The sequence below is a fragment of the Balaenoptera borealis genome (genome assembly GCF_965194805.1).
Source record: "Balaenoptera borealis genome assembly, chromosome: 5".
Classification (NCBI taxonomy): Eukaryota; Metazoa; Chordata; class Mammalia; order Artiodactyla; family Balaenopteridae; genus Balaenoptera; species Balaenoptera borealis.
In genome coordinates, this window is record NC_138862.1 from 68,620,807 (window position 1) to 68,641,556 (window position 20,750).

Sequence of the window (20,750 nt, forward strand, 5' to 3'; positions counted from 1 at the left end):
CACCCACTTTGGACCATCTCTGCACTGGCTGCCCCCAGGCCCTGACCTGCAGGGTTTGGCATCTTGGCTTCATTTCCCATGGAAGTCACTTGGAAACTAGCCTCTGGCTGGGCTGCTTGTGACCGAGCAAGCTGGCAGGACATGGGATGCTGCCTCTGGGAATTTACTCCACCTTGCTCCAGCCCAGGCCCCAGGAACATGTCCCATCCAGGAAAGGGAAGCATTTATGATCTCTTATGTGCTTGCTCCTTCAGGCAAGGGACAGAGCCTGATTCACCTTTGGATTTCAAATCCTAGTACCATGCCTGGGACTGGACCCAGCATTTAGTAGGTATTCCATAAACGTTTGCTAATGTTTATTAAAAATGGATGAATGGAATTTCTTTTCAATTTCCCCTAGTTCTTCCTGGCTCCTCCTTTCGGATGGTCACACCTTTTCTGCTCCCTGTGGAGCACCTCCTCTGTGGCAACCAGCTGCAATGGCCCCTGGGGGTCTAGACCCAGGTGCAGCTAGAAGAAACTAGACCAGAGTGTCACACTAGCTCACCAAGGAGGTCTCCCCTTCCCCAACTGCCCTTTGTTGTGAAACACTATACCAAATAGCCCAGCCCCTGACTAACTCCTTGTACCATTCTCTAATTAGGTTCTGTGTATCACTCATCATCTTTTCCTGGCTGTGCTGTGAGCCCTAGCGGCCAGAGACTCTGCTTGTCTTATAGCCCCTCCTCCCCCAGATCACTTTTGATACACAGCAAGTGCTCAAGGAACACTTGATCACTGGAGACCAGCAAGCCTCCCCTGGACACAGGAACTGAGGCCCTCCCCTCATTGGCAAAGAGATGGCCTTCCTTTCTCTAGAATGTCCAGCCTCTGCAGAGATGATATGGCATCTGTTTCTCAATCTGGGATAAATGTTCTGGATCAAGGAGTCCCATCAAAGTGCCTCCCAAAGCACTTAGGGAATTATGCTGGGGGAGTCCTTGGCAGCAGATAACAAATCAATCACAGCTCAGTGAAAATGCTGAGCTACAATGGGATCACTCAGGCCAGGCTAAGAAAGGAACCAGGGACACCCTTTCCCTCGAGGCCCAAACCCAGAGACCCTCCTGTGGATTTAGCAGCTGGACTTAGCATGACCAGCCATTCAAGTTTGCCCAGTACTGTACTGGTTCTAGTGAAAGTCCTGTGTCCTGGGACCCCTCAGTCCAGGCAAACAGGAGCACCTAGCTCCTGTCCTCACAGCGCAGGAGCCCTGCGTGTGCCCCCATGTTCCTGTGGCCGCGCCCCCACTTCCAAATATCTTCCCGGCCATTAGCCCGACCGCCGGTGTGAGCCCACAGCCAGTGAAAAGAACACAGGGCTCCTGATTTCAACCCTGGGGGTTCAATTCTGAATCTCGCTCCTTGTGCTGCCCTGGCCCCAGCCCCCAAATACCAGGGAAATTACAGGGAAGGGAAGCAAATGTACCTGAAGGAGGGAGACATTGGCAAGACTGAGTCTGAAGAGGTAGTTCCTGTGAAAACAGAAACAGAGATGGTAAGTCAGGCTGGTTCTGCAGGTAGGTCTCCAGGAACAGCTTCGTGGCTCCTGCCTCGTGGGGTGCCAGGACTGGGTGCCGACTGCAGACGGCTGCCAGTGGGCCGACCCCAGGGAGAGCTCCACCTCCGTGTGCTCATTTAATCTGCACTGCCACGCCGGGAGTAGAAAGAAAACTCCATTTTACAGACGAGGAAACAGTTTGGGTAAATGGCCCAAATCATAGGGATAGTAAGTGCAGGAGGTGGGATTGAAACCCAGACGCATCTGCCCCCAAAGCCCACGCTGTCTCTGTTCCCCGCCATCCCAGCAGGCCCAGGGCAGAGCTTCCTACACCCCTTTCCCAACCGTGGAACCTGTTTGTGTTCAACATAAAGCCTCATGGAGCTCTTGTGGGGACCCAGGCAGGTCATCTTCCTCCTTCCCTCGACTACCTCCCTGACCCACTTCCCCTCCTCAGACAGGCCAGCCATCTGTCCTGGCTCCACGGCCTGGGCCCCTGGAGTCCTGTCTGCTTCCTCATCTCCCGCAGTCCCTCCTGCGGTCAGTGACTCTGGATCTGACCTTTCCACGGCCACCTCCCTGGACCAGCCTGTCTCCTCTTGCCCAAACTGCCCCTCTGCCACCTCGTGGCTCCTCTCTTCCACATCGCCACCTGCACGGAGCTGCCAGATTCACCCTCCTCAAACGCTGCTTTCATCATACCAGCCTGCTGCTCGAAAACCTTAAATAAGGAAACTCATATCCACACGAAAACCTGCACACGGATGTTTATAACAGCTTTATTCATAATTGCCAGAACTTGGAAGCAACCAAAATGTCCTTCAGTAGTTGCGTGGATAAACTGTGGTGCATCCAGACAATGGAATATTATTCAGTGTTAAAAAGAAATGAGCTATCAAGCCATGGAAAGACGTAGGGGAAGCTTAAATACATATTACTAAGTGAAAAGAGCCAATTTGGAAAGGTTATATGCTGTATGATTTCATTATATGATATTCTGGAAAAGGCAGAACTATGGAGATATTAAAACGATCAGCGGTTGCCAGGGGGTGGGGTGGCGGCGGGGATGAACAGGCAGAGCACAGGGGATTTTTAGGGCAGTGAAACTACTAGGTATGACACCCTAATGATGAATACATGATATTATACATTTGTCCAGACCCACAGAATGTACACCACCAAGAGTGAACCTTAAGGTAAACTCTGGGCTTTGGGTGATGGTGATGTGTCAGTGTAGGTTCATCAATTGTAACAAATGCACCTGCGGTGGAGGCTACTGGTGGTGAGGGAAGCTGGGCCTGTGTGGGGCGGGGGTGCCTATGGGAACTCTCTGTCCCTTCCTGTCAAGTTTGCTGCCAACCTAAAACTGCTCTAAAAAAATAAAGTCTTCATTAAAAAAAAAAACACCTTAAATAATAGCAATGATGATACCATCACTACTACGACTATCGCCCACTTACTGAGCGCTCATGGGCTCAGGCGCTGCTGAAACTGCTTTGCACGGACTCTGGAGCCACAAGGCACTATGCGTGGACTCGGAGGGTGGCAGGACCCCCGGGTCAGAGAGCCACATGAAAGTGGTTGCAGGTTCAGAGTAGCCCCTGTGGCAGAGGCAGGGAGAATTCCAGCTCAGCCACTTGCTGGGGGCCTTCTGAGGGGCTCAGTGTCCGCATCTGTAAAATGGAGAAACTAATGCCTGTCATTCTTATTTCATAGGGCCGTGGAGACAGAGGAATGGTGTGACGCATGTTGAAAGGCTTTATTAATGTCAAACAGATGTAAAGTTTGGGTTTTCCCTAAGATTTTTCTTTCCTTCTTACATCTTCTTCTGGCCATTCCTCTTGGTTCCTGAAGTTTTCAGGAATGATCGCTTTAGAGAGAGTTCTGGCCCACCTTAGCTGTGCTGAGAAATGAGGGGAAATGTTGTCGAGTGGGCCAGAAAGAGAGGGAGAGGCCCTGCTGAGTGAATCCAGGGGCCTGAAGGAGACACCTCTGGCTCTGGGTCCAGGACCCACTCGGCTGCTTTTCTGTCCTGGTGGGCCTCACTAGGGGACCTTGGCTCCAGGCCTCTGAGGTCCCTCCCCAGGCCCCTCCTCTGCCCCCACCCTCCCAGCCTGGGGACGGATGGGCTCCAGCTTAAGGCTCTGCCCCAGCTATCTGCTCAGGTAACACAGGCATCTGCTCACAGCTTTAAAAAATTAGGGGAAACATTGCATCACTTTATTCATTTTTATCTCAACAAAAATCATTCATCACAACATCGAAGTCTGCTTCCCTGGGAGATAAGAACAGAGAGAAACCTCTGAAGCTTGACCCATCCTAAACCCCTTACGCAACAAGGCGGGGTATAAATGAATAAAAAATTTCCCTAGCCTGAATTCCAGAGGCCCAGGGGGTCACAGAGAAGGGGGAAAATGTCAGGGAGAAGAGAAGGAGGAAGGAAAGAAGCTCCAAGAGAAAGGGGGAGAAGGAAGAAGCTGAGGACCCACTTCATTTGCTGTAAGGGGTGCAAGGGACCCGGTCCAGGTTTTCCCCCGGTTCTCTGTGGACATAGCCAGGCTCAAGGACCCAGGCAAAGGGATGTCTCCCCTCACCCTCATGTGGGGGAGGAAGAGGATCAGGAAGAGCAGTGTGAGCACAGGCAGGTGACTCAACCCTCCTGCGTTTCAGTTTCCTGGTCCATACAATGGGGATAATCATAGAACCTACTGCCTGGGGTTACCGTGAAGATGACATGACTTATTACATGCCTGATTTACTATACGTTTTAGACGTTTTACTATACATTTGGTACATAAAATAGTGCCTGGCACATGGCAGGTGCAGAATGAATGGCAGCTTTCAAAATGCTTCCACAAGGTTCAGAGCAAAGGCACCAGGATTTTTAAATTTATTTATTTATTTATTTATTTATTTATTTATTTATTTATTGTCTAGTTGATTTACAATATTACAGTAGTTTCAGGTGTACAACATAGTGATTCAGGTTTTTTTTTTTTAATTAATTAATTTATTTTTGGCTGTGTTGGGTCTTCGTTTCTGTGCGAGGGCTTTCTCTAGTTGTGGCAAGCGGGGGCCACTCTTCATCGCGGTGCGCGGGCCTCTCACTATCGCGGCCTCCCTTGCTGCGGAGCACAGGCTCCAGACGCGCAGGCTCAGTAATTGTGGCTCACGGGGCCAGTTGCTCCGTGGCATGTGGGATCTTCCCAGACCAGGGCTCGAACCCGTGTCCCCTGCATTGGCAGGCAGATTCTCAACCACTGCGCCACCAGGGAAGCCCCGTGATTCAGTATTTTTATAGCTTATACTCCATTTAAAGTTATTATAAAATATTGGCTTTATTTCCCTGTGCTGTACAGTTTATTCTTGTGGCCTATTTTTTCTATACACAGTAGTTTCTCTTAATCCCCTACTCCTATCGCCCCCCTCCTTTCCTCTCCCCACTGGTAACCACTAGTTTGTTCTCTATATCTGTGAGTCCGTTTCTGTTTTGCTATATTAATTCATTTGTTTTATTTTTTAGATTCCACATATAAATGATAACATTCGGTGTTCGTCTTTCTCTGTCTTACTTATTTCAAAGGCATCAGGATTCTAAAAACTACATATGTAAAGCTGGTGGACACTGAATCAGGTGGAAGGATGGCATTAATGTCAGCTTCCTGACTGCAGTGTTGTATTATGGTTATGCAAGATGTTACCACTGTTGGGGGGGAACGGGGTGAAGGATATAAGGATGCGATCTCTGTATTATTTCTTACATCTGCATGTAAATCTACCATTATCTCAACATAAAAAGTAAAACAATGATTCTCTTTGCTGGGAAAATAAAGTCAACACTCTTGTATACTTGCATATGTAGAGATTACTTTGGAGAGGACATGCAAACTCACCACAGGGCATGCCTCCAGTGAGGGGTCCTGCTTGGTGTAGCGGGCTGGCCCTGCTTTTCACTTTTGTACCTTCTGAATGTTATACCATAACACATATCACTGATGCACAATAATAAGTTAATTTCAAAATTAAAAAAATAAAATGCATTCCGCCCCAGCTTCTTAAGAGCCCTGTGATGTTGGCAGTGTCACATAACCTGGACTTTACAGATGAGGAAAGTGAGGCTCACAGGTCAAGACCACCCAGGACAAGAATGCAGTTCATCTGGTCCAGAGCTCTGTCCTCGACTTGCCTCCTTTTCACGTGGCAAATGAAGGGGTGGGGCCACTCAGGAAAGCCCAGAAGTCAAGGATGGTCAGCTACACAGTGGAGCCTGGAGGCGTCCAACCCAGTGGCCATCCTCCCTCACCCCAGACCTGCTGAATCAGAACCCCTGGGGCGGAGAGCTTCTGAAAAACACCAGTGCAGTTGGAGGTGGTAACGTGGGTTGGCAGAAAAAACTCTAGCCCTGAGGTTAGGGGACCTGGGTTCTCGTCCCCAGATTCTGTTGTCATCTTGCTACGTGGTCTTGGGAAGGTCACCTTCCCCACTCCAGCCTCTGCTTCCTCATGTTTAAATCGAGGACAGTTGGATTAGGCCAGTGATTCTGAAACTCCAGTGTGCATCAGGCTTACCTGGGGCGCTTGTTAAAACACAGGTTGCTGGGCCCCACCCCCAGAGTTTCTGACTCATCAGGTCTGGGGTAGGGCCCAAGAATTTGATTTCTAACGAGTTTCCCAATGCTACCGATGCTGCTGTTCCCACTGGAACAGACCATCTCTAAGCTCCCTTCCCTACCAGAGCTGACGGTCTATGATTCTGTGAGGATTCTCTCCTCCTACTCCACTCTGTAAAGTCTCTACAAGTCCTCCCTAGAGTGTATTACCCCTTGAATACCAGACCTGGGCAGTGGGGCTAACTGATATCGGGCAACAGGGAGGTGAGGTCCTTCATAAAAGAAGCACATGGCCGGTGTCCCATGTCCCAGGTGCAGGCAGCCAGCCGGCCAGCAGGGGGCTCCTGGGCAGCTTCTCTGCATGGAGCTCCCAGGGAGGACACCAGCTAGGTAGGTCCTGGCAGGATGGCAGGGACAGGGGCTAGGAGGTTGCCAGCGGGCATTCCTGCCCTTAATAACTGCCAGACACTGAGGAATGTGGCTTGCTGAGATCTGGGGGTCACTTCCTTCCCACCTCCCCCCACCCACCCATCCACTGCTTCCTTTTCTGGGGGACAGACATTCAGACACAGAGAGGGCCTGGTAGGGTGGAACAGGAGCCCAGGGTGAGGGTCTGCCCACAGAGGGTCATCCCAAATAATATTCCCTCCACTGAATTCGCTTAGAATTGATCCCCCAGTCCTGGCCCCAACCCTCCTGTACCTCATTACCTGGCTCCCACGATGAGCTGGTTTCTGGAAGGATCCAGAGCGAGCTGGGAGAAATCTTGGGCTCCAGGGTAGGTGAAGTTAGAGACCCATGGCTTCAGATCTGGGGGAGGGAGAAGCAGCCATTCGGTTACTGTTGGCCCAGGGGCTCCCAGCTGCACCAGCATCGGACCCAAGAGCGGAAGGGCTGTAGTGAGGCAGGGGCACCCCGGAGACCTGGGTTCTGCCCGCCCACCTCTGTGAGCAGCCGGCTGGGGGACGGGGAGTGGGGCTGGTGTCACTGCTCCTGCTTTGCTCCCTAGCTCGGAGAAGGGCTCCACCCACCCCCTAGCTGCGCAAAGGGACACCTGTAATCATCCTTGACCCCCCGAGACCCTCACCAGCCACACCAAACACACTGGCAAATCCTGTCCGTTCTCTGAAATCCATCCATCTCGCCCTCCGCACCCTATGCCCCAGCCAAGCCACCATCATCTCTTGCCTGGACTGGTGCCAACAGCATCCTAACTGGCATGGCTTCCGCTCTTGCCCCTCCAGCCCATTTCCCACAAGGCAACAAAGTGATCTCTCTAAAATGCAAAGCTGGTTATGTCACTCTCTAGCTTAGAACTCTTTAATAGCTCCCAGTTTCCTCCAGGAAAAGTCCCAACTCCTTTGGGTTCTGGCCCCACTGTCCTCCCAAGTAGAATGAATGCCTGGCACATTAGTGATCTAGTGATCCACTGAAAGAATGATGCTTCTGCTTATACATTCCCCCTTACACCCTCCACTCCAGCCACACTCAACCAGAACACAGTGCACATCTCCAGATCTATCCTGCAGGAGCCTGCAAACCTTTGCAATTCCATTCTTCCTCAATGGAACAGTTCCTGTTTGTCCCCGTCCCCACCCCACCTCCTCCAAGAAGCCTTCCCTGACTCCCCCACACAAGGTGACGGGCTCCTATAGACCTCTTCTTGACTGCCATCAAAGCTCCTATCTCACTGGGTGTCTAATCTGGTAGTTTGCCCTGGGGGACAGGGAAAATCTTGCTTCTGGGAGCTCTAGCCTCCGCCCAGCACCTGCACCTGGAAGTGTTTGAATGAATGTATGAATAATCGTCAACTCCCTTTTGTACAAGAAGCCTCAGGTTTTCAGACAAGACTCCACAGAGGTGGAAGAAATGGAGGGTGGGTGGGCAGTGCCCATCTCTGTCTCCAAGAAGGATCTTCCCAGCCAAGGCCAAAGTCTTTCATGGGGACCAGGTGGGCAGAGGAGACCTCGAAGCCCTCTGGATGGATGGGGCAGTGGTCTGGAGAGGGTACACCTGGGGAACAGTGCCCAGCTGACTTTCCCTCCAAATGGAGAACCACTTCCCCCATCTTGGCTCACAGCCCCTTAACAGCTCTCCTTCAGCCCCTTCCTCATGGATGTGAGGGAACTGACCAGTAAAGAGAGAAAGCTGTGGGGCAGAGGAACTTTCACGCCGATAGGGTAAAGATGAGGGGAATGTGAGGAGGCCCTGAGATTTCTTCCTCACAGTGTATTAGTAACTGGCTCCCAGAAGGCTCAGAGTAGTGTGTGTGTGTGTGTGTGTGTGTGTGTGTGTGTGTGTGTGTGTGTAATCCAAGGGAAATAAATCAGTGCTCATTATCCCTCCACTACAGAGTAAAAGCAGCCCTTCATTTCTGCATGGCAGGCAAACACTTAATCGCTCCCTGGAGAACTGAAGGTTTTGCGAGTTGGATGTTTTTCAGAAAACTGTGATATGCACGATTAAAAAAAAGAAGAAAGAAAAACTGCAGCAAAATGAAGCAAATCTTTTGTGTCTGCCTCTGCCCTCAACAGGTGACTATAGGTTGGCAAGAACCATCACGAAGTTGCAATGGCATTTGGGTGATCACAGTATAAGGAGTGGATCTGGAGTCGGGTAGGCCGGGTTTTTAGCTGACCTCAGGGCTGCTCTCAGAAATCCTGATAGGATATCATGGTACCTTAGAGACTAAGCCAAGGGTCCTCCTTCTCCAGGAAGCCTTCCTGGATTATAACCTCTCCATCCTGATCTTATTTTGTTCCATATTCTCTCCACCCTTCGTGTTCCATCCACATTGCACGTTTTTGTCACTCTGAATGTGCTCATCTGTTTTCCGGGTGGGGTATGTGTATGTGTGTGTGAGAGGGGTTGCCATCCCCAGCATACTGGGTGCTCTCCAATAGTAGCAACCGGCTTGCACTTTAATCCCCTTCTTCCCTTCTGACAGGGGTATTCCAGATGTGGGCAGCTGAACAGGGGAAGAGGTGGCATGACTGGTCTGCGGCAAACCAGGAGAAACTCCATCTGGAGATAGCTCAGCTCAGCCTTCATTCCAGCCCTTTCTTGGGGTGAAGGGAGAGGAAGAGGAAACAGGGCAGGAGCCAGGATGACAGTGGGAGGTGGGGGTGGAGGAGGGGGGGCGGTCCCTTCCAGTTCCTGTCCCTCTTCCTTACCCCGAAGTGACTGACAAGGGCAAGGGGGGAGATGCAGCGGGCACAGCGCGGTGATCCTGGGGGAGCTGTCTTGGGAAGGGAGCCAGATTCCTCTTATTACACAGGCAAAGAGGACCAGAGGGAAGGTTGTTGTTAAAACACCGAGCACGTTCTGAGCTCCGTGTGCAGTGAACGCTTTGGACAGTGACTTTAAGAGAAAAATGACATTCTCCATGACGTGCCTGTGATTTTAATTATAGTCAATTCAATTACCCACTTTGTGGATTAACCACTGCCAGTGTTAACCCCATACTGGCTTCTCCCCACCACCTAGAAAGGCCAAGCTGTGGCAAAAGGAATAACGTGTAGGCCAGAGGGAAACACAGATGGATCCCCTTAAAAGAAACCCATAGGAGAAAATTTAACCTTACAAAACAGAAAAACGTCTGTCAGATTCTGCAATTGGCAGCTCCTCTGGGGTATTTAGGGGTTATTCACAGATCAGCCAGGTGTCAGGGGAGAGGGAAACTCACAGCTACAGGGTTAGAAGCCTACTCAACTGTCAGAAGTAAAATGTAACATCTGGAAGCTGGGGGTTGGTGCGGGGCTGGATTATGGCAGCTTCTCTGGAACATGGCATCACCCAGAACATAGTCACCCAACATGAATGGAGTCCCTAGTCTGTGCCCAGCAGAACTAAAGGATGTGGGGAGACAAGAGGACCAGCCCTCATCCAGGACTAACTGCACTGGGGGACCAAAAGGAGTGACATTTAAGGAACAACAGGGACATGAGTACTCAAAGGAAACTTCTTCACCTCTGAGGCCCCGCAGCATCCAGCTCCGTGCCTGGAGTCAGGTATTGGGTCAGGGGCCCAAGAAAAATTTGGCCAATAGGCAGGAAAACCCAAAGCCATCAGAAAAAGGGAACGGGTGAATTTTGGGGAAGCCAGGAGGCCTGAGGAGGAAAAACAGAGATGACTCCCGTCTCCAGGGCTGTCAGTCTATGACGGACCATCTCTGCTCACCTGGGACTCAGGGGATTTCTTAGTCACTCTGTGTCAACTGCCTATGTCACTCTGAGCCTCATTCCTTCCTTCTGAAAGGGGGCAGGGTGGGAAGTCAGTTTCATTCAAGTAATTTACAGCTGAAGATCAGAAATGATGTCAAGGAAGCCAGGCTTTCAAGGAACACATCTTCCACCTCTCCACCCTCCTCCCATCACCAGCCAGTTTGTTCCAGTACAGACCAGCCTGGCTGGGTGACAGGGATTTCCCTGCTCTCCTTCCATTGTCCATGGCCCCCAGGATCAGCCAGGCCAACCGTGCCCCAGCAAAGCCCCTGAGAAGAAAGGGTTCATTAGGAGCTGCCACAGGCGGCCCCCGCATGAGGAGGACACCCTCAGAATTCTGCTCCTTGGTCCCTCCCTTCAGTGACAGCCTCCGGGAGCCATCAGAAGTCGGAGAGTGTGCGTGCGTTTTGTAGGTTTAAGGACATTACTAATTTGCTTTAATCCACTTAAGCCTTCAAAGCCTCAGATCCCAGCTCAAACAAGACAGCACGGAGAAGACAGCTGGAAACCCTCCTCCCCAAGACAGGAGGCAGCCCACAGCTGGGAATCCCACACATCTGAAACGCCTCCAGCCTCCCCACCTCGCTGCCCCAACTCCTATCCATACTGCCTTCCCCACCCCCCGAATCCCATGCCCGCCTCGGTCTTGTGGATTCATTTCTCCACTCTGGTTTCCATCTGGCCCCTCTCAGCTGGCTGTGTGGAATCGCAGAGGATGGGCTGCTGTGCGTCTGACGGTGGAGCGCCTGGTCCCTTTGCGGCGGGGAGTGGGAAGAGCCCGGGACGGAGTCAGGAGGCGGACATGGAGACCTGGCTCTGACAAGTCCCTCCAACCGTCTACACCTCAGCCCTCCCCATTTGTAAACAGAGGTGACAGCCCTTGCCCTGCCTCACTGCCAGCATTACTGTGAAGAGGAAATAGGATGGGTGTTTATCAAACTTAAGAACCTGGGGACCCCTGAGACCACATCTGCAGGTCCCAGTGTGAGCTCCATCATTTAGGTGATGGATCCTGAAGTGTCGATGTGGTCCTAACACCCCCAGTGACCACCAAACTGGCTAACAGGTTGAGGGAGAACATGCAGGATGCTCCAGAATTTGTGTTTTGTTATGTTTTTAGATTATCATCAAATGTATATACTAATTTTAGAAACTTATTGAGAACTTATGGACCCCTCAGAATATGTCCAGCCATTCACAAACTCCAGTCTGGGAAAGACTATGATAAGACACTCTCATGCCCTCCCTTGACAGAAGGAGTTATTTGTCATCAAGGCCCCTTTTCCTGGGGGCTCCCAAGGCGCCACAGACGGGCATCCCTGCAGCCATCTTAGAGCACAGGGAACCTTTCCAGAGATCTCCAGGCACTTCCTAATGAGTGAGTCAGCTTCATTCTTTCCCAGGGTAGCCAAGAAATAGAGCTTGTGCTTCCAGAAGAGCTGGAAGCACAAGATGACCAACCAACCCTTGGCTACAGCACCCCGGGCGTCCATAACCTCATTCTCCAGCAAAGGAATTCCAGAGAAAGACCACCTCCTCCCCCAGGGAAAAATGGATGAAGGGCCTGAACAAATTGTCTGGAGACTAAAATCAGATCCCTCCAGCCCATGGCTGCCCATCCTTCTTACATCTATCCCCAGAGGAAGAGTCTCCCGTACCCTACAGGAAATGACTTCCAACAGCCAAAGAGACCCTGCGGAGGTTCCACCTAAGTCCTTCAGGACACAGTCATTGCAAAAAAGGACCGAGAGGGAAGTGGCTCTCACCTGCAAAGGCCACGATGGGGTGTTCCCTCAGGGAGCACAGCTGCTGCTCACTGCTGGGTTCACTGGCGACATCCTGGGAGCTGGCGAGGTGCACCACCAGCAGTGTGAGGCTGGGCGGCAGCAGGGTGATAGCCAGGGGTCCCGGGAACACCATGGTGGGCCCCTCTGTGCTCCCAGCTCCTGGAGGCGGGCTTGGGGGAGACCTGCAATGCAAACACTCACTCTCACCACACGCTCCCTCGGCAGGGCCCACCTCTCCCGATCTCCTCCGTGCCTATCGGTAGCCCCACGGGATCTGTTTTTTTGTTTGTTTAAATAAATTTAATTTTTTTAACAATACTTAAGAGTTTGCTCTGCTCTAATAATGTAAAGTTATAGATCATATTTTGAAAGCTAATTTCTCTTGTAATGGTATTCTGGACAAAACTGACAAATTATAGAGCTTTTTCTATTATGATCCCAAATGGTTTAAAATTTATTTTAATGATAAAGGTGGTATCTTAGGGATTTTAATAAATGGAGTTAGGACAAGTGGGTAGTCATTTGTAAAAAGATAAATTTAGATCCATAACTCACACCAACTAGGAAAAATTCCACTGCATGAAAGATTTAAATGTTAAGGATAAAACCAGAAAAATGCTAGAAGAAAATGTGGGCAGAATTCTTTATAACCTTGGAGTGGAGAACCATGACTCCAAATCCAGAAGCTATTAAAGAAAAGATTGACAAATTTAACTACATAAAAACCACAAACTTCTGCATGCTCCCTCTCTCCCCAAAACAAACATCAAGCAAAATCAAAAGGCAAATGACAAGAAAGGGAAAAAGATACGCAGTTCATGTCAGAGACAAGGGGCTAATATTCCTAATATACAAAGAATTCCTGAGAATTAAGAGGAGAAAGACGAACAATCCAGTAGAAAAATGGCAAAGAATATAAATACAAACAGGACTTAAAAATATGAATGACGCTATTCTCACGCATAATAAGAGCAACACAAATGAAAACTTGGACTGAGATATCGCTGTTCAGCTGTCAGTTTAGCACATATCCAAGTGAGATGACAGCTCTTGGTGAGGCAGTGGAAAAAGGGGCGCTCTTACATACTGCTGGTGGGTGGGCAAAATTGTACAACCCGATGGGGAGGGATTTGGCAACATCTGGCAAAACAACAGAGGCATTTACCCTTTGACCTAATTCCTGGGAGTAAAGCGGTAGCCCAATCCACAAGCTGTGACCAGTCTGAGATAAGATAAATGAATTTGGAGAGTGGTTTTTAAAACCTTTATAGTAATTTGACAGAGCAATTTGTATGTCTATTGGATGTAATAACAAAATATGTGGACTTATATTTTGCCTAGATTCTTTTTTTCAATTCACTCCTCAAGGAATTCGCTTTTATTGAATTTTACATAAGTATCCATCCGCTACAGATTGTAAATTGAAAGGTAAAACCTGCTCCTTCACCACAGTTAGTTAAGAAACAAAAATAGACTATAAGGGCACCTGCACACAGGCAAAGTGACTTATGCACAAGATTATTGCTTGTGGTATTTTTTGAAATAACAAAAGACAGGAAACAACCAAATATCCAGCAACTGGAGACTGCTTAAACAAGCCACGGTATGTCTTTGGAAGGGAATATGATGCAGCACCAGAAAAGAATGGGGGTTTGCTCCAGATTTTGCTATGGAGGAATCTCCAGGTATATTAAGTGAAAAAAGAAAGGTGCAAAACAGTGTAATAGCACCTTCTGTGTAAAAAAGAGGGTAGAGGACTTCCCTGGTGGCGCAGTGGTTAAGAATCCGCCTGCCAATGCAGAGGACACGGGTTTGAGCCCTGGTCTGGGAAGATTCCACGTGCCGCAGAGCAACTAAGCCTGTAGGCCACAACTACTGAGCCTGCACTCTAGAGCCCATGAGCCACAACTGCTGAGTCCACGTGCCTAGAGCCTGTGCTCCGCAATAAGAGAAGCCCCCGCTCGCCGCAACTAGAGAAAAGCCCGTGCGCAGCAACAAAGACCCAACGCAGCCAAAAATAAAAATAAATAAATGATAAATAAATTTTTTTTAAAAAAGAGGGTAGAAATAAGAATATATATTTATATTTGCTGTATTAGCATTACGATACAGTGGAAAAATAAACCAAAACTAATTCTTTAAAAAAAGGTTACTTAAAAGTAGCAAAATGGTGATCCAGTTTCCTCAATATATACCTTTTTATATTGTTTTCATTTTTGAATATTAAATTTGTTTAATAATACCTATTCAATAAAAATTTTAAAAACCTTTTAAAAATTAGTGTTGGTTCCCTGAAACTTCTAATATGGAGCTGCCCAATGGTTCCTCTGAATCAGTTCCCCCCTCTTTCCTTCCCTGGCCCATCCAATGTGTCACCAAGCCCTGTTGATCCCACATCCCTCACATGTCCTTAACCCACTGAGTGACCTCTTTGATGTCACTTTCATTATTTGTGAAGGGAAAGGTTGAACTAGATCAGGGATTCCCCTTTGGGATAGGAGCAAATCAGAATCACTTCCACTGGGGGCGGAGTCCTGGGGCCAGCAGGTAAGTGGTCCCAAAGGTGATTGTGATGAGCCTCCCCAAGCCCTAGAGGCCCCTGTGTTTCCTTCGTGCTCTTTTTTGCTCCTAACGCCTCCTCTCTCTTCCCTCCCTACTGCCACTACTTACTCCAGGTCTGGAAAGCTACAGCAGGATGATTTTCTTCTTAAGTTCCCTCACCTGTGTGTGAAATGGTATTAAAACCTATCACTGCATTGCTGCAAGGCTTCCAGAAGTACCCCAGTGACCACACCGTCCAGGCACCCTTACCCTACCCCATCCTGCACCCCACGGATCATTAGTCCCCAGAGCACATCTTTCATTCCTTCATTCTCAGGCTCAATTCTCTGTCCCTCACCAGGAGAGCCTGGCCATCTCTCTGAGCAGAGAACCTCTGGGAGGGAGGTTTGGCTCAAACTTACTCCCTGGAGCGATGTTTCACACACTTGCTCACTGGAACTTATTCCTCAGCGCTAAGCTGGGTCCTTCCTGCTGCAAAGGGCTTGGCACTGCTGTCCTGTCCTGGGTGCCCACCATCTCCTTTCCTTGACGCTGATTCCTGGCCTTGGGGGAGTGAGGAATCAACGGGCAAGGCCAACCCTCTGGAGCCAGTCAACCTGAGTTCAAATCCCAGCCTTCTCCTCACCAGTTGTGCGACTCTAGGAAAAAATACTTAACCTCTCCCTGACTTAGTTTCCCCGAATTGGGAGTGAGCATAACAGTATCAACTCCCTCAGCAGTTGTAAAAGTTAAGGGAGTTACAGGTGGCTGTATCTGCAGGTTCTGCCTCTAACCAACCATGGATTGAAAATATTTTGGGAAAAAAAATTCCAGAAAGTTCCAAATAGCAAAACTTGAACTTGCCATGCTCCCAGCAACTATTTACATAGCATTTACAACTATTTACACAGCATTTGCATTGCGTTAGGTATTATAAGTAATCTAGAGATGATTTAAAGTATATGGGAGGATGTGCATGGGTTATATGCAAATACTACACCATTTTATATAAGGTAGTTGAGCATCTGAGGGTTTTGGTATGGGGGCACTGTTTCTGGAACCAATCCTCCATGGATACTGGAGTGTACTACCTTTTTTTTTTTTTTTTTAAAAACATCTTTATTGGAGTATAATTGCTTTACAATGGTGTGTTAGTTTCTGCTGTATAACAAAGTGAATCAGCTATACATATACATATATCCCCATATCTCCTCCCTCTTGCGTCTCCCTCCCTACCTTTTAAAGGCCTAGAACGGTGCCTGGCAGAGAGTGAACATCAATTAGAGCTATTCTGGTGCCCTGAAGGAAGAGGAGCAGGGAGGACTGGGGAAATTCCCTTGCGCCCTTGCGATGGATGCCTTCTATTCTTCCCTCCACTCTCCCTCCCCCTCCCTGTTCTGTGTCTGGACTGCATCGGGGCCCTCCTTCCCTCTGGTCAATGGGGGGCACTGGCAGAAGATGGGGAGGAGGAGGGAGGGAGGGAGGGAGGAAGGAGGCAGCAGAGTGGGCCGCTGCATCCCTCCACAGAAGGTCAGAGCTCGTTCCTGCAGCTTCTCGGCCTCCAGGTTTCCACAATCGCTCCCCACGTCCTCCCTTCGGGCCTGGGGGTGTACTGCCCCTGGTTATCGGTCCCAGGGTATTGCACAGTGAGCTTTCCCATATGGTTCCCCAAACCCTTCCCACACCACTGTCAACAGTTCCTTTATTAAACTGCCCTCATATTTCCCAATTTGCATGTGCCATCTGTTTCCTGTGGGGACCCTGACTGATATTAACCCCTAAATGTCAATGTTCAATGCATATGCAAGTATACTCTTTTTAGACCTTAGCTGGGGCGTTTCTTCCTTTGGCCTCTCAGGACATCGAAGGTAGTAAGGCAACTGCCCTCCCCCCATTATTCCCAACCCTCCCCCTGCCCTATGCTTCTTTCCCAGGCCTCCCTGCCACCCCCAGAGTCCCCAGGCCTGGCCCTCTGCGTGGCCAGATTCTGAGTCCCCCCAGCCTGAATTAGGAGCACATCCTAGGCCCCTTCCTCTCCCCCAGACCCCAGGCCTAAAAATACCTAATTTCCGCAGCAGAAGTTCTGCTCACATTATGGTTTCCATGTAAATATGCCCTCCAAGTCCCTCCTGAATCAATAATTGCTAGATTAATATCATTCTGTCCACCTGGCCCCAGCACAGCACATCTGCTGCTTGAGGAGAAGGGAAGGGTACACGGCACAGGAATGAGGGCGGGAAGGAGTGAGGGCAGAGCCTGGATTCCGATCTCCTCTGCTCAGGCGAGGGAGGAGAAAAGAGGGAGAGAGAGCCCGAGCAGTCGATGGACATGGAAGCGGCACGCAGACCAGAGTCACCCAGAGACAGGCAGACTCTGATTAGGGAGCAGACAGGAAGAGTCTTTGTTCTGGGGAGGGTTCTGATCCTGAGGAAGCGGGGTGGCCGAGGTGCTGACTTCAGCAATGCCACAGGGACTGTGCCCAGCCTCTTTGACCACCACCTTCAAGGACTTCCTCTGCCCTTGGCAAGGAAGCCAGGAGACCCTAAGAGGGGTACAGAGGAGGGACAGAAGGAACAGGGTGGCAAGGGATGGGGCTGGAGCATGGGGTGCAGATGGCCAGGGCTCCGGGAACCAGGGCCTGCAGATGCCAGCAGAGCAGGGGCTGCCATAGTGAAAAAAGGAGGCAGTTAACCTGCACATCACTGAGAGGGTTACAGGGTCTGACTTCTTGAACCCTTTCTAGATACTTGGGGTGGGGCCTGACTTCCCAACTCCCAAGAATTCCCCATCTTTGGAAATGATCTCCCCCCCATCCACACGTTAAAGGGGTGGACCCTCAGCAGCCTTACACACCTTATCCCCCCCCACCATAGCTGCCTGCACCCAGGGAAGTCATGTGGTCAAAACAGACCAATCAGATGCTCTCCCTGGCCATTTGGGTGTATGCTTCCCACCCCCAACCCCAGGGTCAAGTCAGTCTTTTTAGAGGAACCTGGAACACTAATGGCCCCATGGGGGCGCTGTCTTCCACCTGTCCCGTGGGCTGAGGAGAGGAGCAGAAGTCAGAGACCAGTGGCAGGAGAGAGCAGTCTCCCTGGGACGCTGCCAGCCTTCCAGTTCCCAGTTCTAGCCCTTTCCTGAGGTCTGGCTACGTTCTACTTCCGTGAGCCACCCGCTCCCAGATCCTTGTAATCAAAGTCCCTGTTTTTGCCTAAGCCTGTTGGAGTCAGACCAGGAGTCGCCTACACACTATTGCCTCTTGGGTGTCCATTCTTGCCCTCCTTCTTCCTAAAGGCACCCGTGCATCGCTGGGGGTGAGGTGGGGGCAGCTTGCCCTGCTCAGGGCCTGGCCTGGCCTTCAGACCAGTGGCCAGTGAGACGCGCAAGGAAGTCGCTTGGGGCGTGCGGGGACATATCTGAGAAAGCTCCTTTCCCGCCTGGCCTGCAGATAGGACAGCCTTGCATCTTTAGGTGACCTCTAGCCACATGATAAGGATCGTGGTGGAGAAAGACAGGTGGAACCTGGGCTGTTGATGACAGAATCAGCTCTGCTCTGCCTACCGCCAGGCGTCTTTCCCATGTTTGACCATCACACTTCTGTGTCTGTTCCTTGTTTGTAAAATAGGGAGAATAATACCTCCCTCACAGAGTTACTGCAAACACTGAATGAGTTATTTTGTCTAATAGGCTTAGATCAGCACCTGCCACAAAGTAGACGCTGTATAAGGGTTGGCTATTATTATTATTGAATAATTCACTCCTAATTTAAGCCCTTTTTTTCAGGCCTCAGATATCATTAGCCAAGCACGATTCCTATTCCACACAGTTTGGTTTCTCATACCTACAACCAACACGCCTAAGACAAACAGAAATTTCTATTTCTAATATGTTTGTCTAGTCTGACATGAAAATAATCACAGAATTTCTCCACTGGCAGTGCATAGCAGAGGTCATCCCACCTTCTTGAGGCTTGTAGAGTACCACGGAAAGTCTGGAGCTTGGGAGGCTGCCGGACCTGAGTGCAAATCTTAGTTTTGTCACCTGTAAAATACGGCTAATATGTCCTTGCCTTGGATAGAATGCTTGTCACACTCCCAGAACTAAGTCTAGCACAGAGTAGGTCTTTTATGAAATCCATTTGTATGAAAGTTTCACGTACATAAAACATTCAACTAGTCACCTAAATGTCTTCCCAGGTTCACCCATGGCATTTGTTAATACAATACTTTACTGAGCATTTGCTGAATACCTACTATGTGCAGGTTCCTATATAGATAAAGGATGCGAGGGAGGTGGAACGTCACAGGACAAAAGTTTGGCCCCTACCTTCAAGGAGCTTATGGTTCACTAGAGGAGCGGAGACAGTCTCCCATGGCACGAGAAGTCACTAGGCAGAGACAGTGACCTGGGCCTGGGGTCTGGATGGTAAGGGGTCACTGAAAGCCTGTGCTTCGCCCTGTCTCCAAGCGCTTGTCACTGGCACCGGGGCGGGGTGCTCTAGGAGAGGGGGAGGGAGAGCAGCACGAGCTGACTTGCTATTTTGGGAAACCCTCAGTGACAAGGAAAGCATTTTCCCAAAGCCTTGGCCAGAGCTTCTGTTGCCTTCTCTCCCGCTGCTGCCCCAATTCCCCGTGGTCCTCAATATGGGGTCACCGTAATGGTGCCTGGAGCCGTGTGAATGTGTGTGTGTGTGTGTGTGTGTGTGAGAGAGAGGGAGAACGCACACCCACGCAGACCGCCCCTTGAGACTCCTCGCCTTCTATGGGACTTGTCCAGGGCTCATTTTCCCAGCTCAGATAGTGGGAGGAGGATTAGCTGCAACCGTGGGAGGGGATGAAATTGCTGACAGAGAGTGAAGGAGAGAGAAAGAAGCGCAGAGGGCCAGGTCTGGGGCTGTTGGAAGGCCCGCAGTCCTAGAGGGACCTTTGCTCCTGTCTGGCTCTCTGGGGCGAAAGATGAGGGAGACAGGGGTGGAGAGAGTGTGTGTGTGTGTGTGTGTGTGTGTGTGTGTGTGTGTGAGCCGAGCCCCACAGAGCCCACGCTGGCCTCCCAGCACGTTCCCTGCACAACCGGGCCCTCCCTGCTTGCCAGAGCCCACTGCCCACACTGGCCTCTGGCAGGAGACGCTGAAAGGCCGCACTGAGGACCATCGGGTCATCCGTCATTCCACTCAGTATAAGGATGAACGAAGGGGTGTCCCAGTTCTCCTGCAGGTTATGGTCCCACAAGAGATTGAAGCATGAGGAGAGGATGAGCAGGAAGCAGATTCCAAGGTGCCCTGGGAAAGGGAAGTGAGAGGATGCCAGTGGGATGGAGGTCTAGATCCTCACGTAGAAGGTAGAACTCGAATAGGGCCTTGAGGAAAGAAGAGGAGCTCGCCCAGCCTTCAGGGCAAAGCGCATTCCAGACTGTCGGAATGGTAAGGGCACAGGCAGAGACTTGGCCCTTGTCCATCCTCGCATAAACTAGCGAGGCTGGAGAAATGGGCAGCAGGAGATGAGTCTGGAAAGGAAGACCAAGGCCAAATCATGGAGACTTTAGCATGAACCTGAAGCATCAGGAGGTTTTCTTCTGCTGAAAAGGAGGACATGTCGATGGTTTGGGGCAGGGGAAGGACGTGGCTGGATCTGTGCTTTGGAAAGTTAGGCGGCAGCGGGCGGCGGGTGGGACGGGGTAGAGCAGGCCACCTGTCTGCAAGACAACCCTGAGGAGTGGAATTCGGTGCACTCAGAGCGCAGCTGGATCTCAGCCCCCACTGGCACCCCGTGGAGAACACAACAGCCCGACTGCAGTGGGCGGCCCTGCATAGAAGCCCGGAGGGCCTGGAGGACCAGGTGGGGGGCACGGGGCACAGAGCCGAGCCGAGGCAGCAGTGGAGACCCCTCAAATTACTGCTGCAGGGGGGCTGTCTCCAGAGCAGCCAGGGACCTCTTTTCATTTGACTGATAAAAAAAGGTATAATGAGAAAGGAAAAGACAACCTAGGACCTCGGATAAACGTGGCTGCTGCCTGTTGAGATTGTGCCAGGCACTGTGCTAAACTCTTTCCCTG

The 20,750-nt window shown here is 50.4% G+C and overlaps 1 protein-coding gene across 4 annotated transcripts in view; it reads right to left on the minus strand.

Annotated features, from left to right (window-relative positions):
* Window positions 1-20,750, minus strand: part of SEMA5B (semaphorin 5B) — a 133,662-nt gene that overhangs the window by 28,450 nt on the left and 84,462 nt on the right. For all 4 annotated transcript variants that reach the window (XM_082394869.1, XM_082394870.1, XM_082394868.1 and 1 more), the window contains 3 exons: window positions 12,138-12,340; window positions 6,859-6,958; window positions 1,468-1,513 (listed from right to left, as the gene is read on the minus strand). In XM_082394869.1, the coding sequence (XP_082250995.1) occupies window positions 1,468-1,513; window positions 6,859-6,958; window positions 12,138-12,291 (300 nt within the window). In that variant the 5' untranslated portion in view covers window positions 12,292-12,340. The remainder of the gene's footprint in view (window positions 1-1,467; window positions 1,514-6,858; window positions 6,959-12,137; window positions 12,341-20,750) is intronic.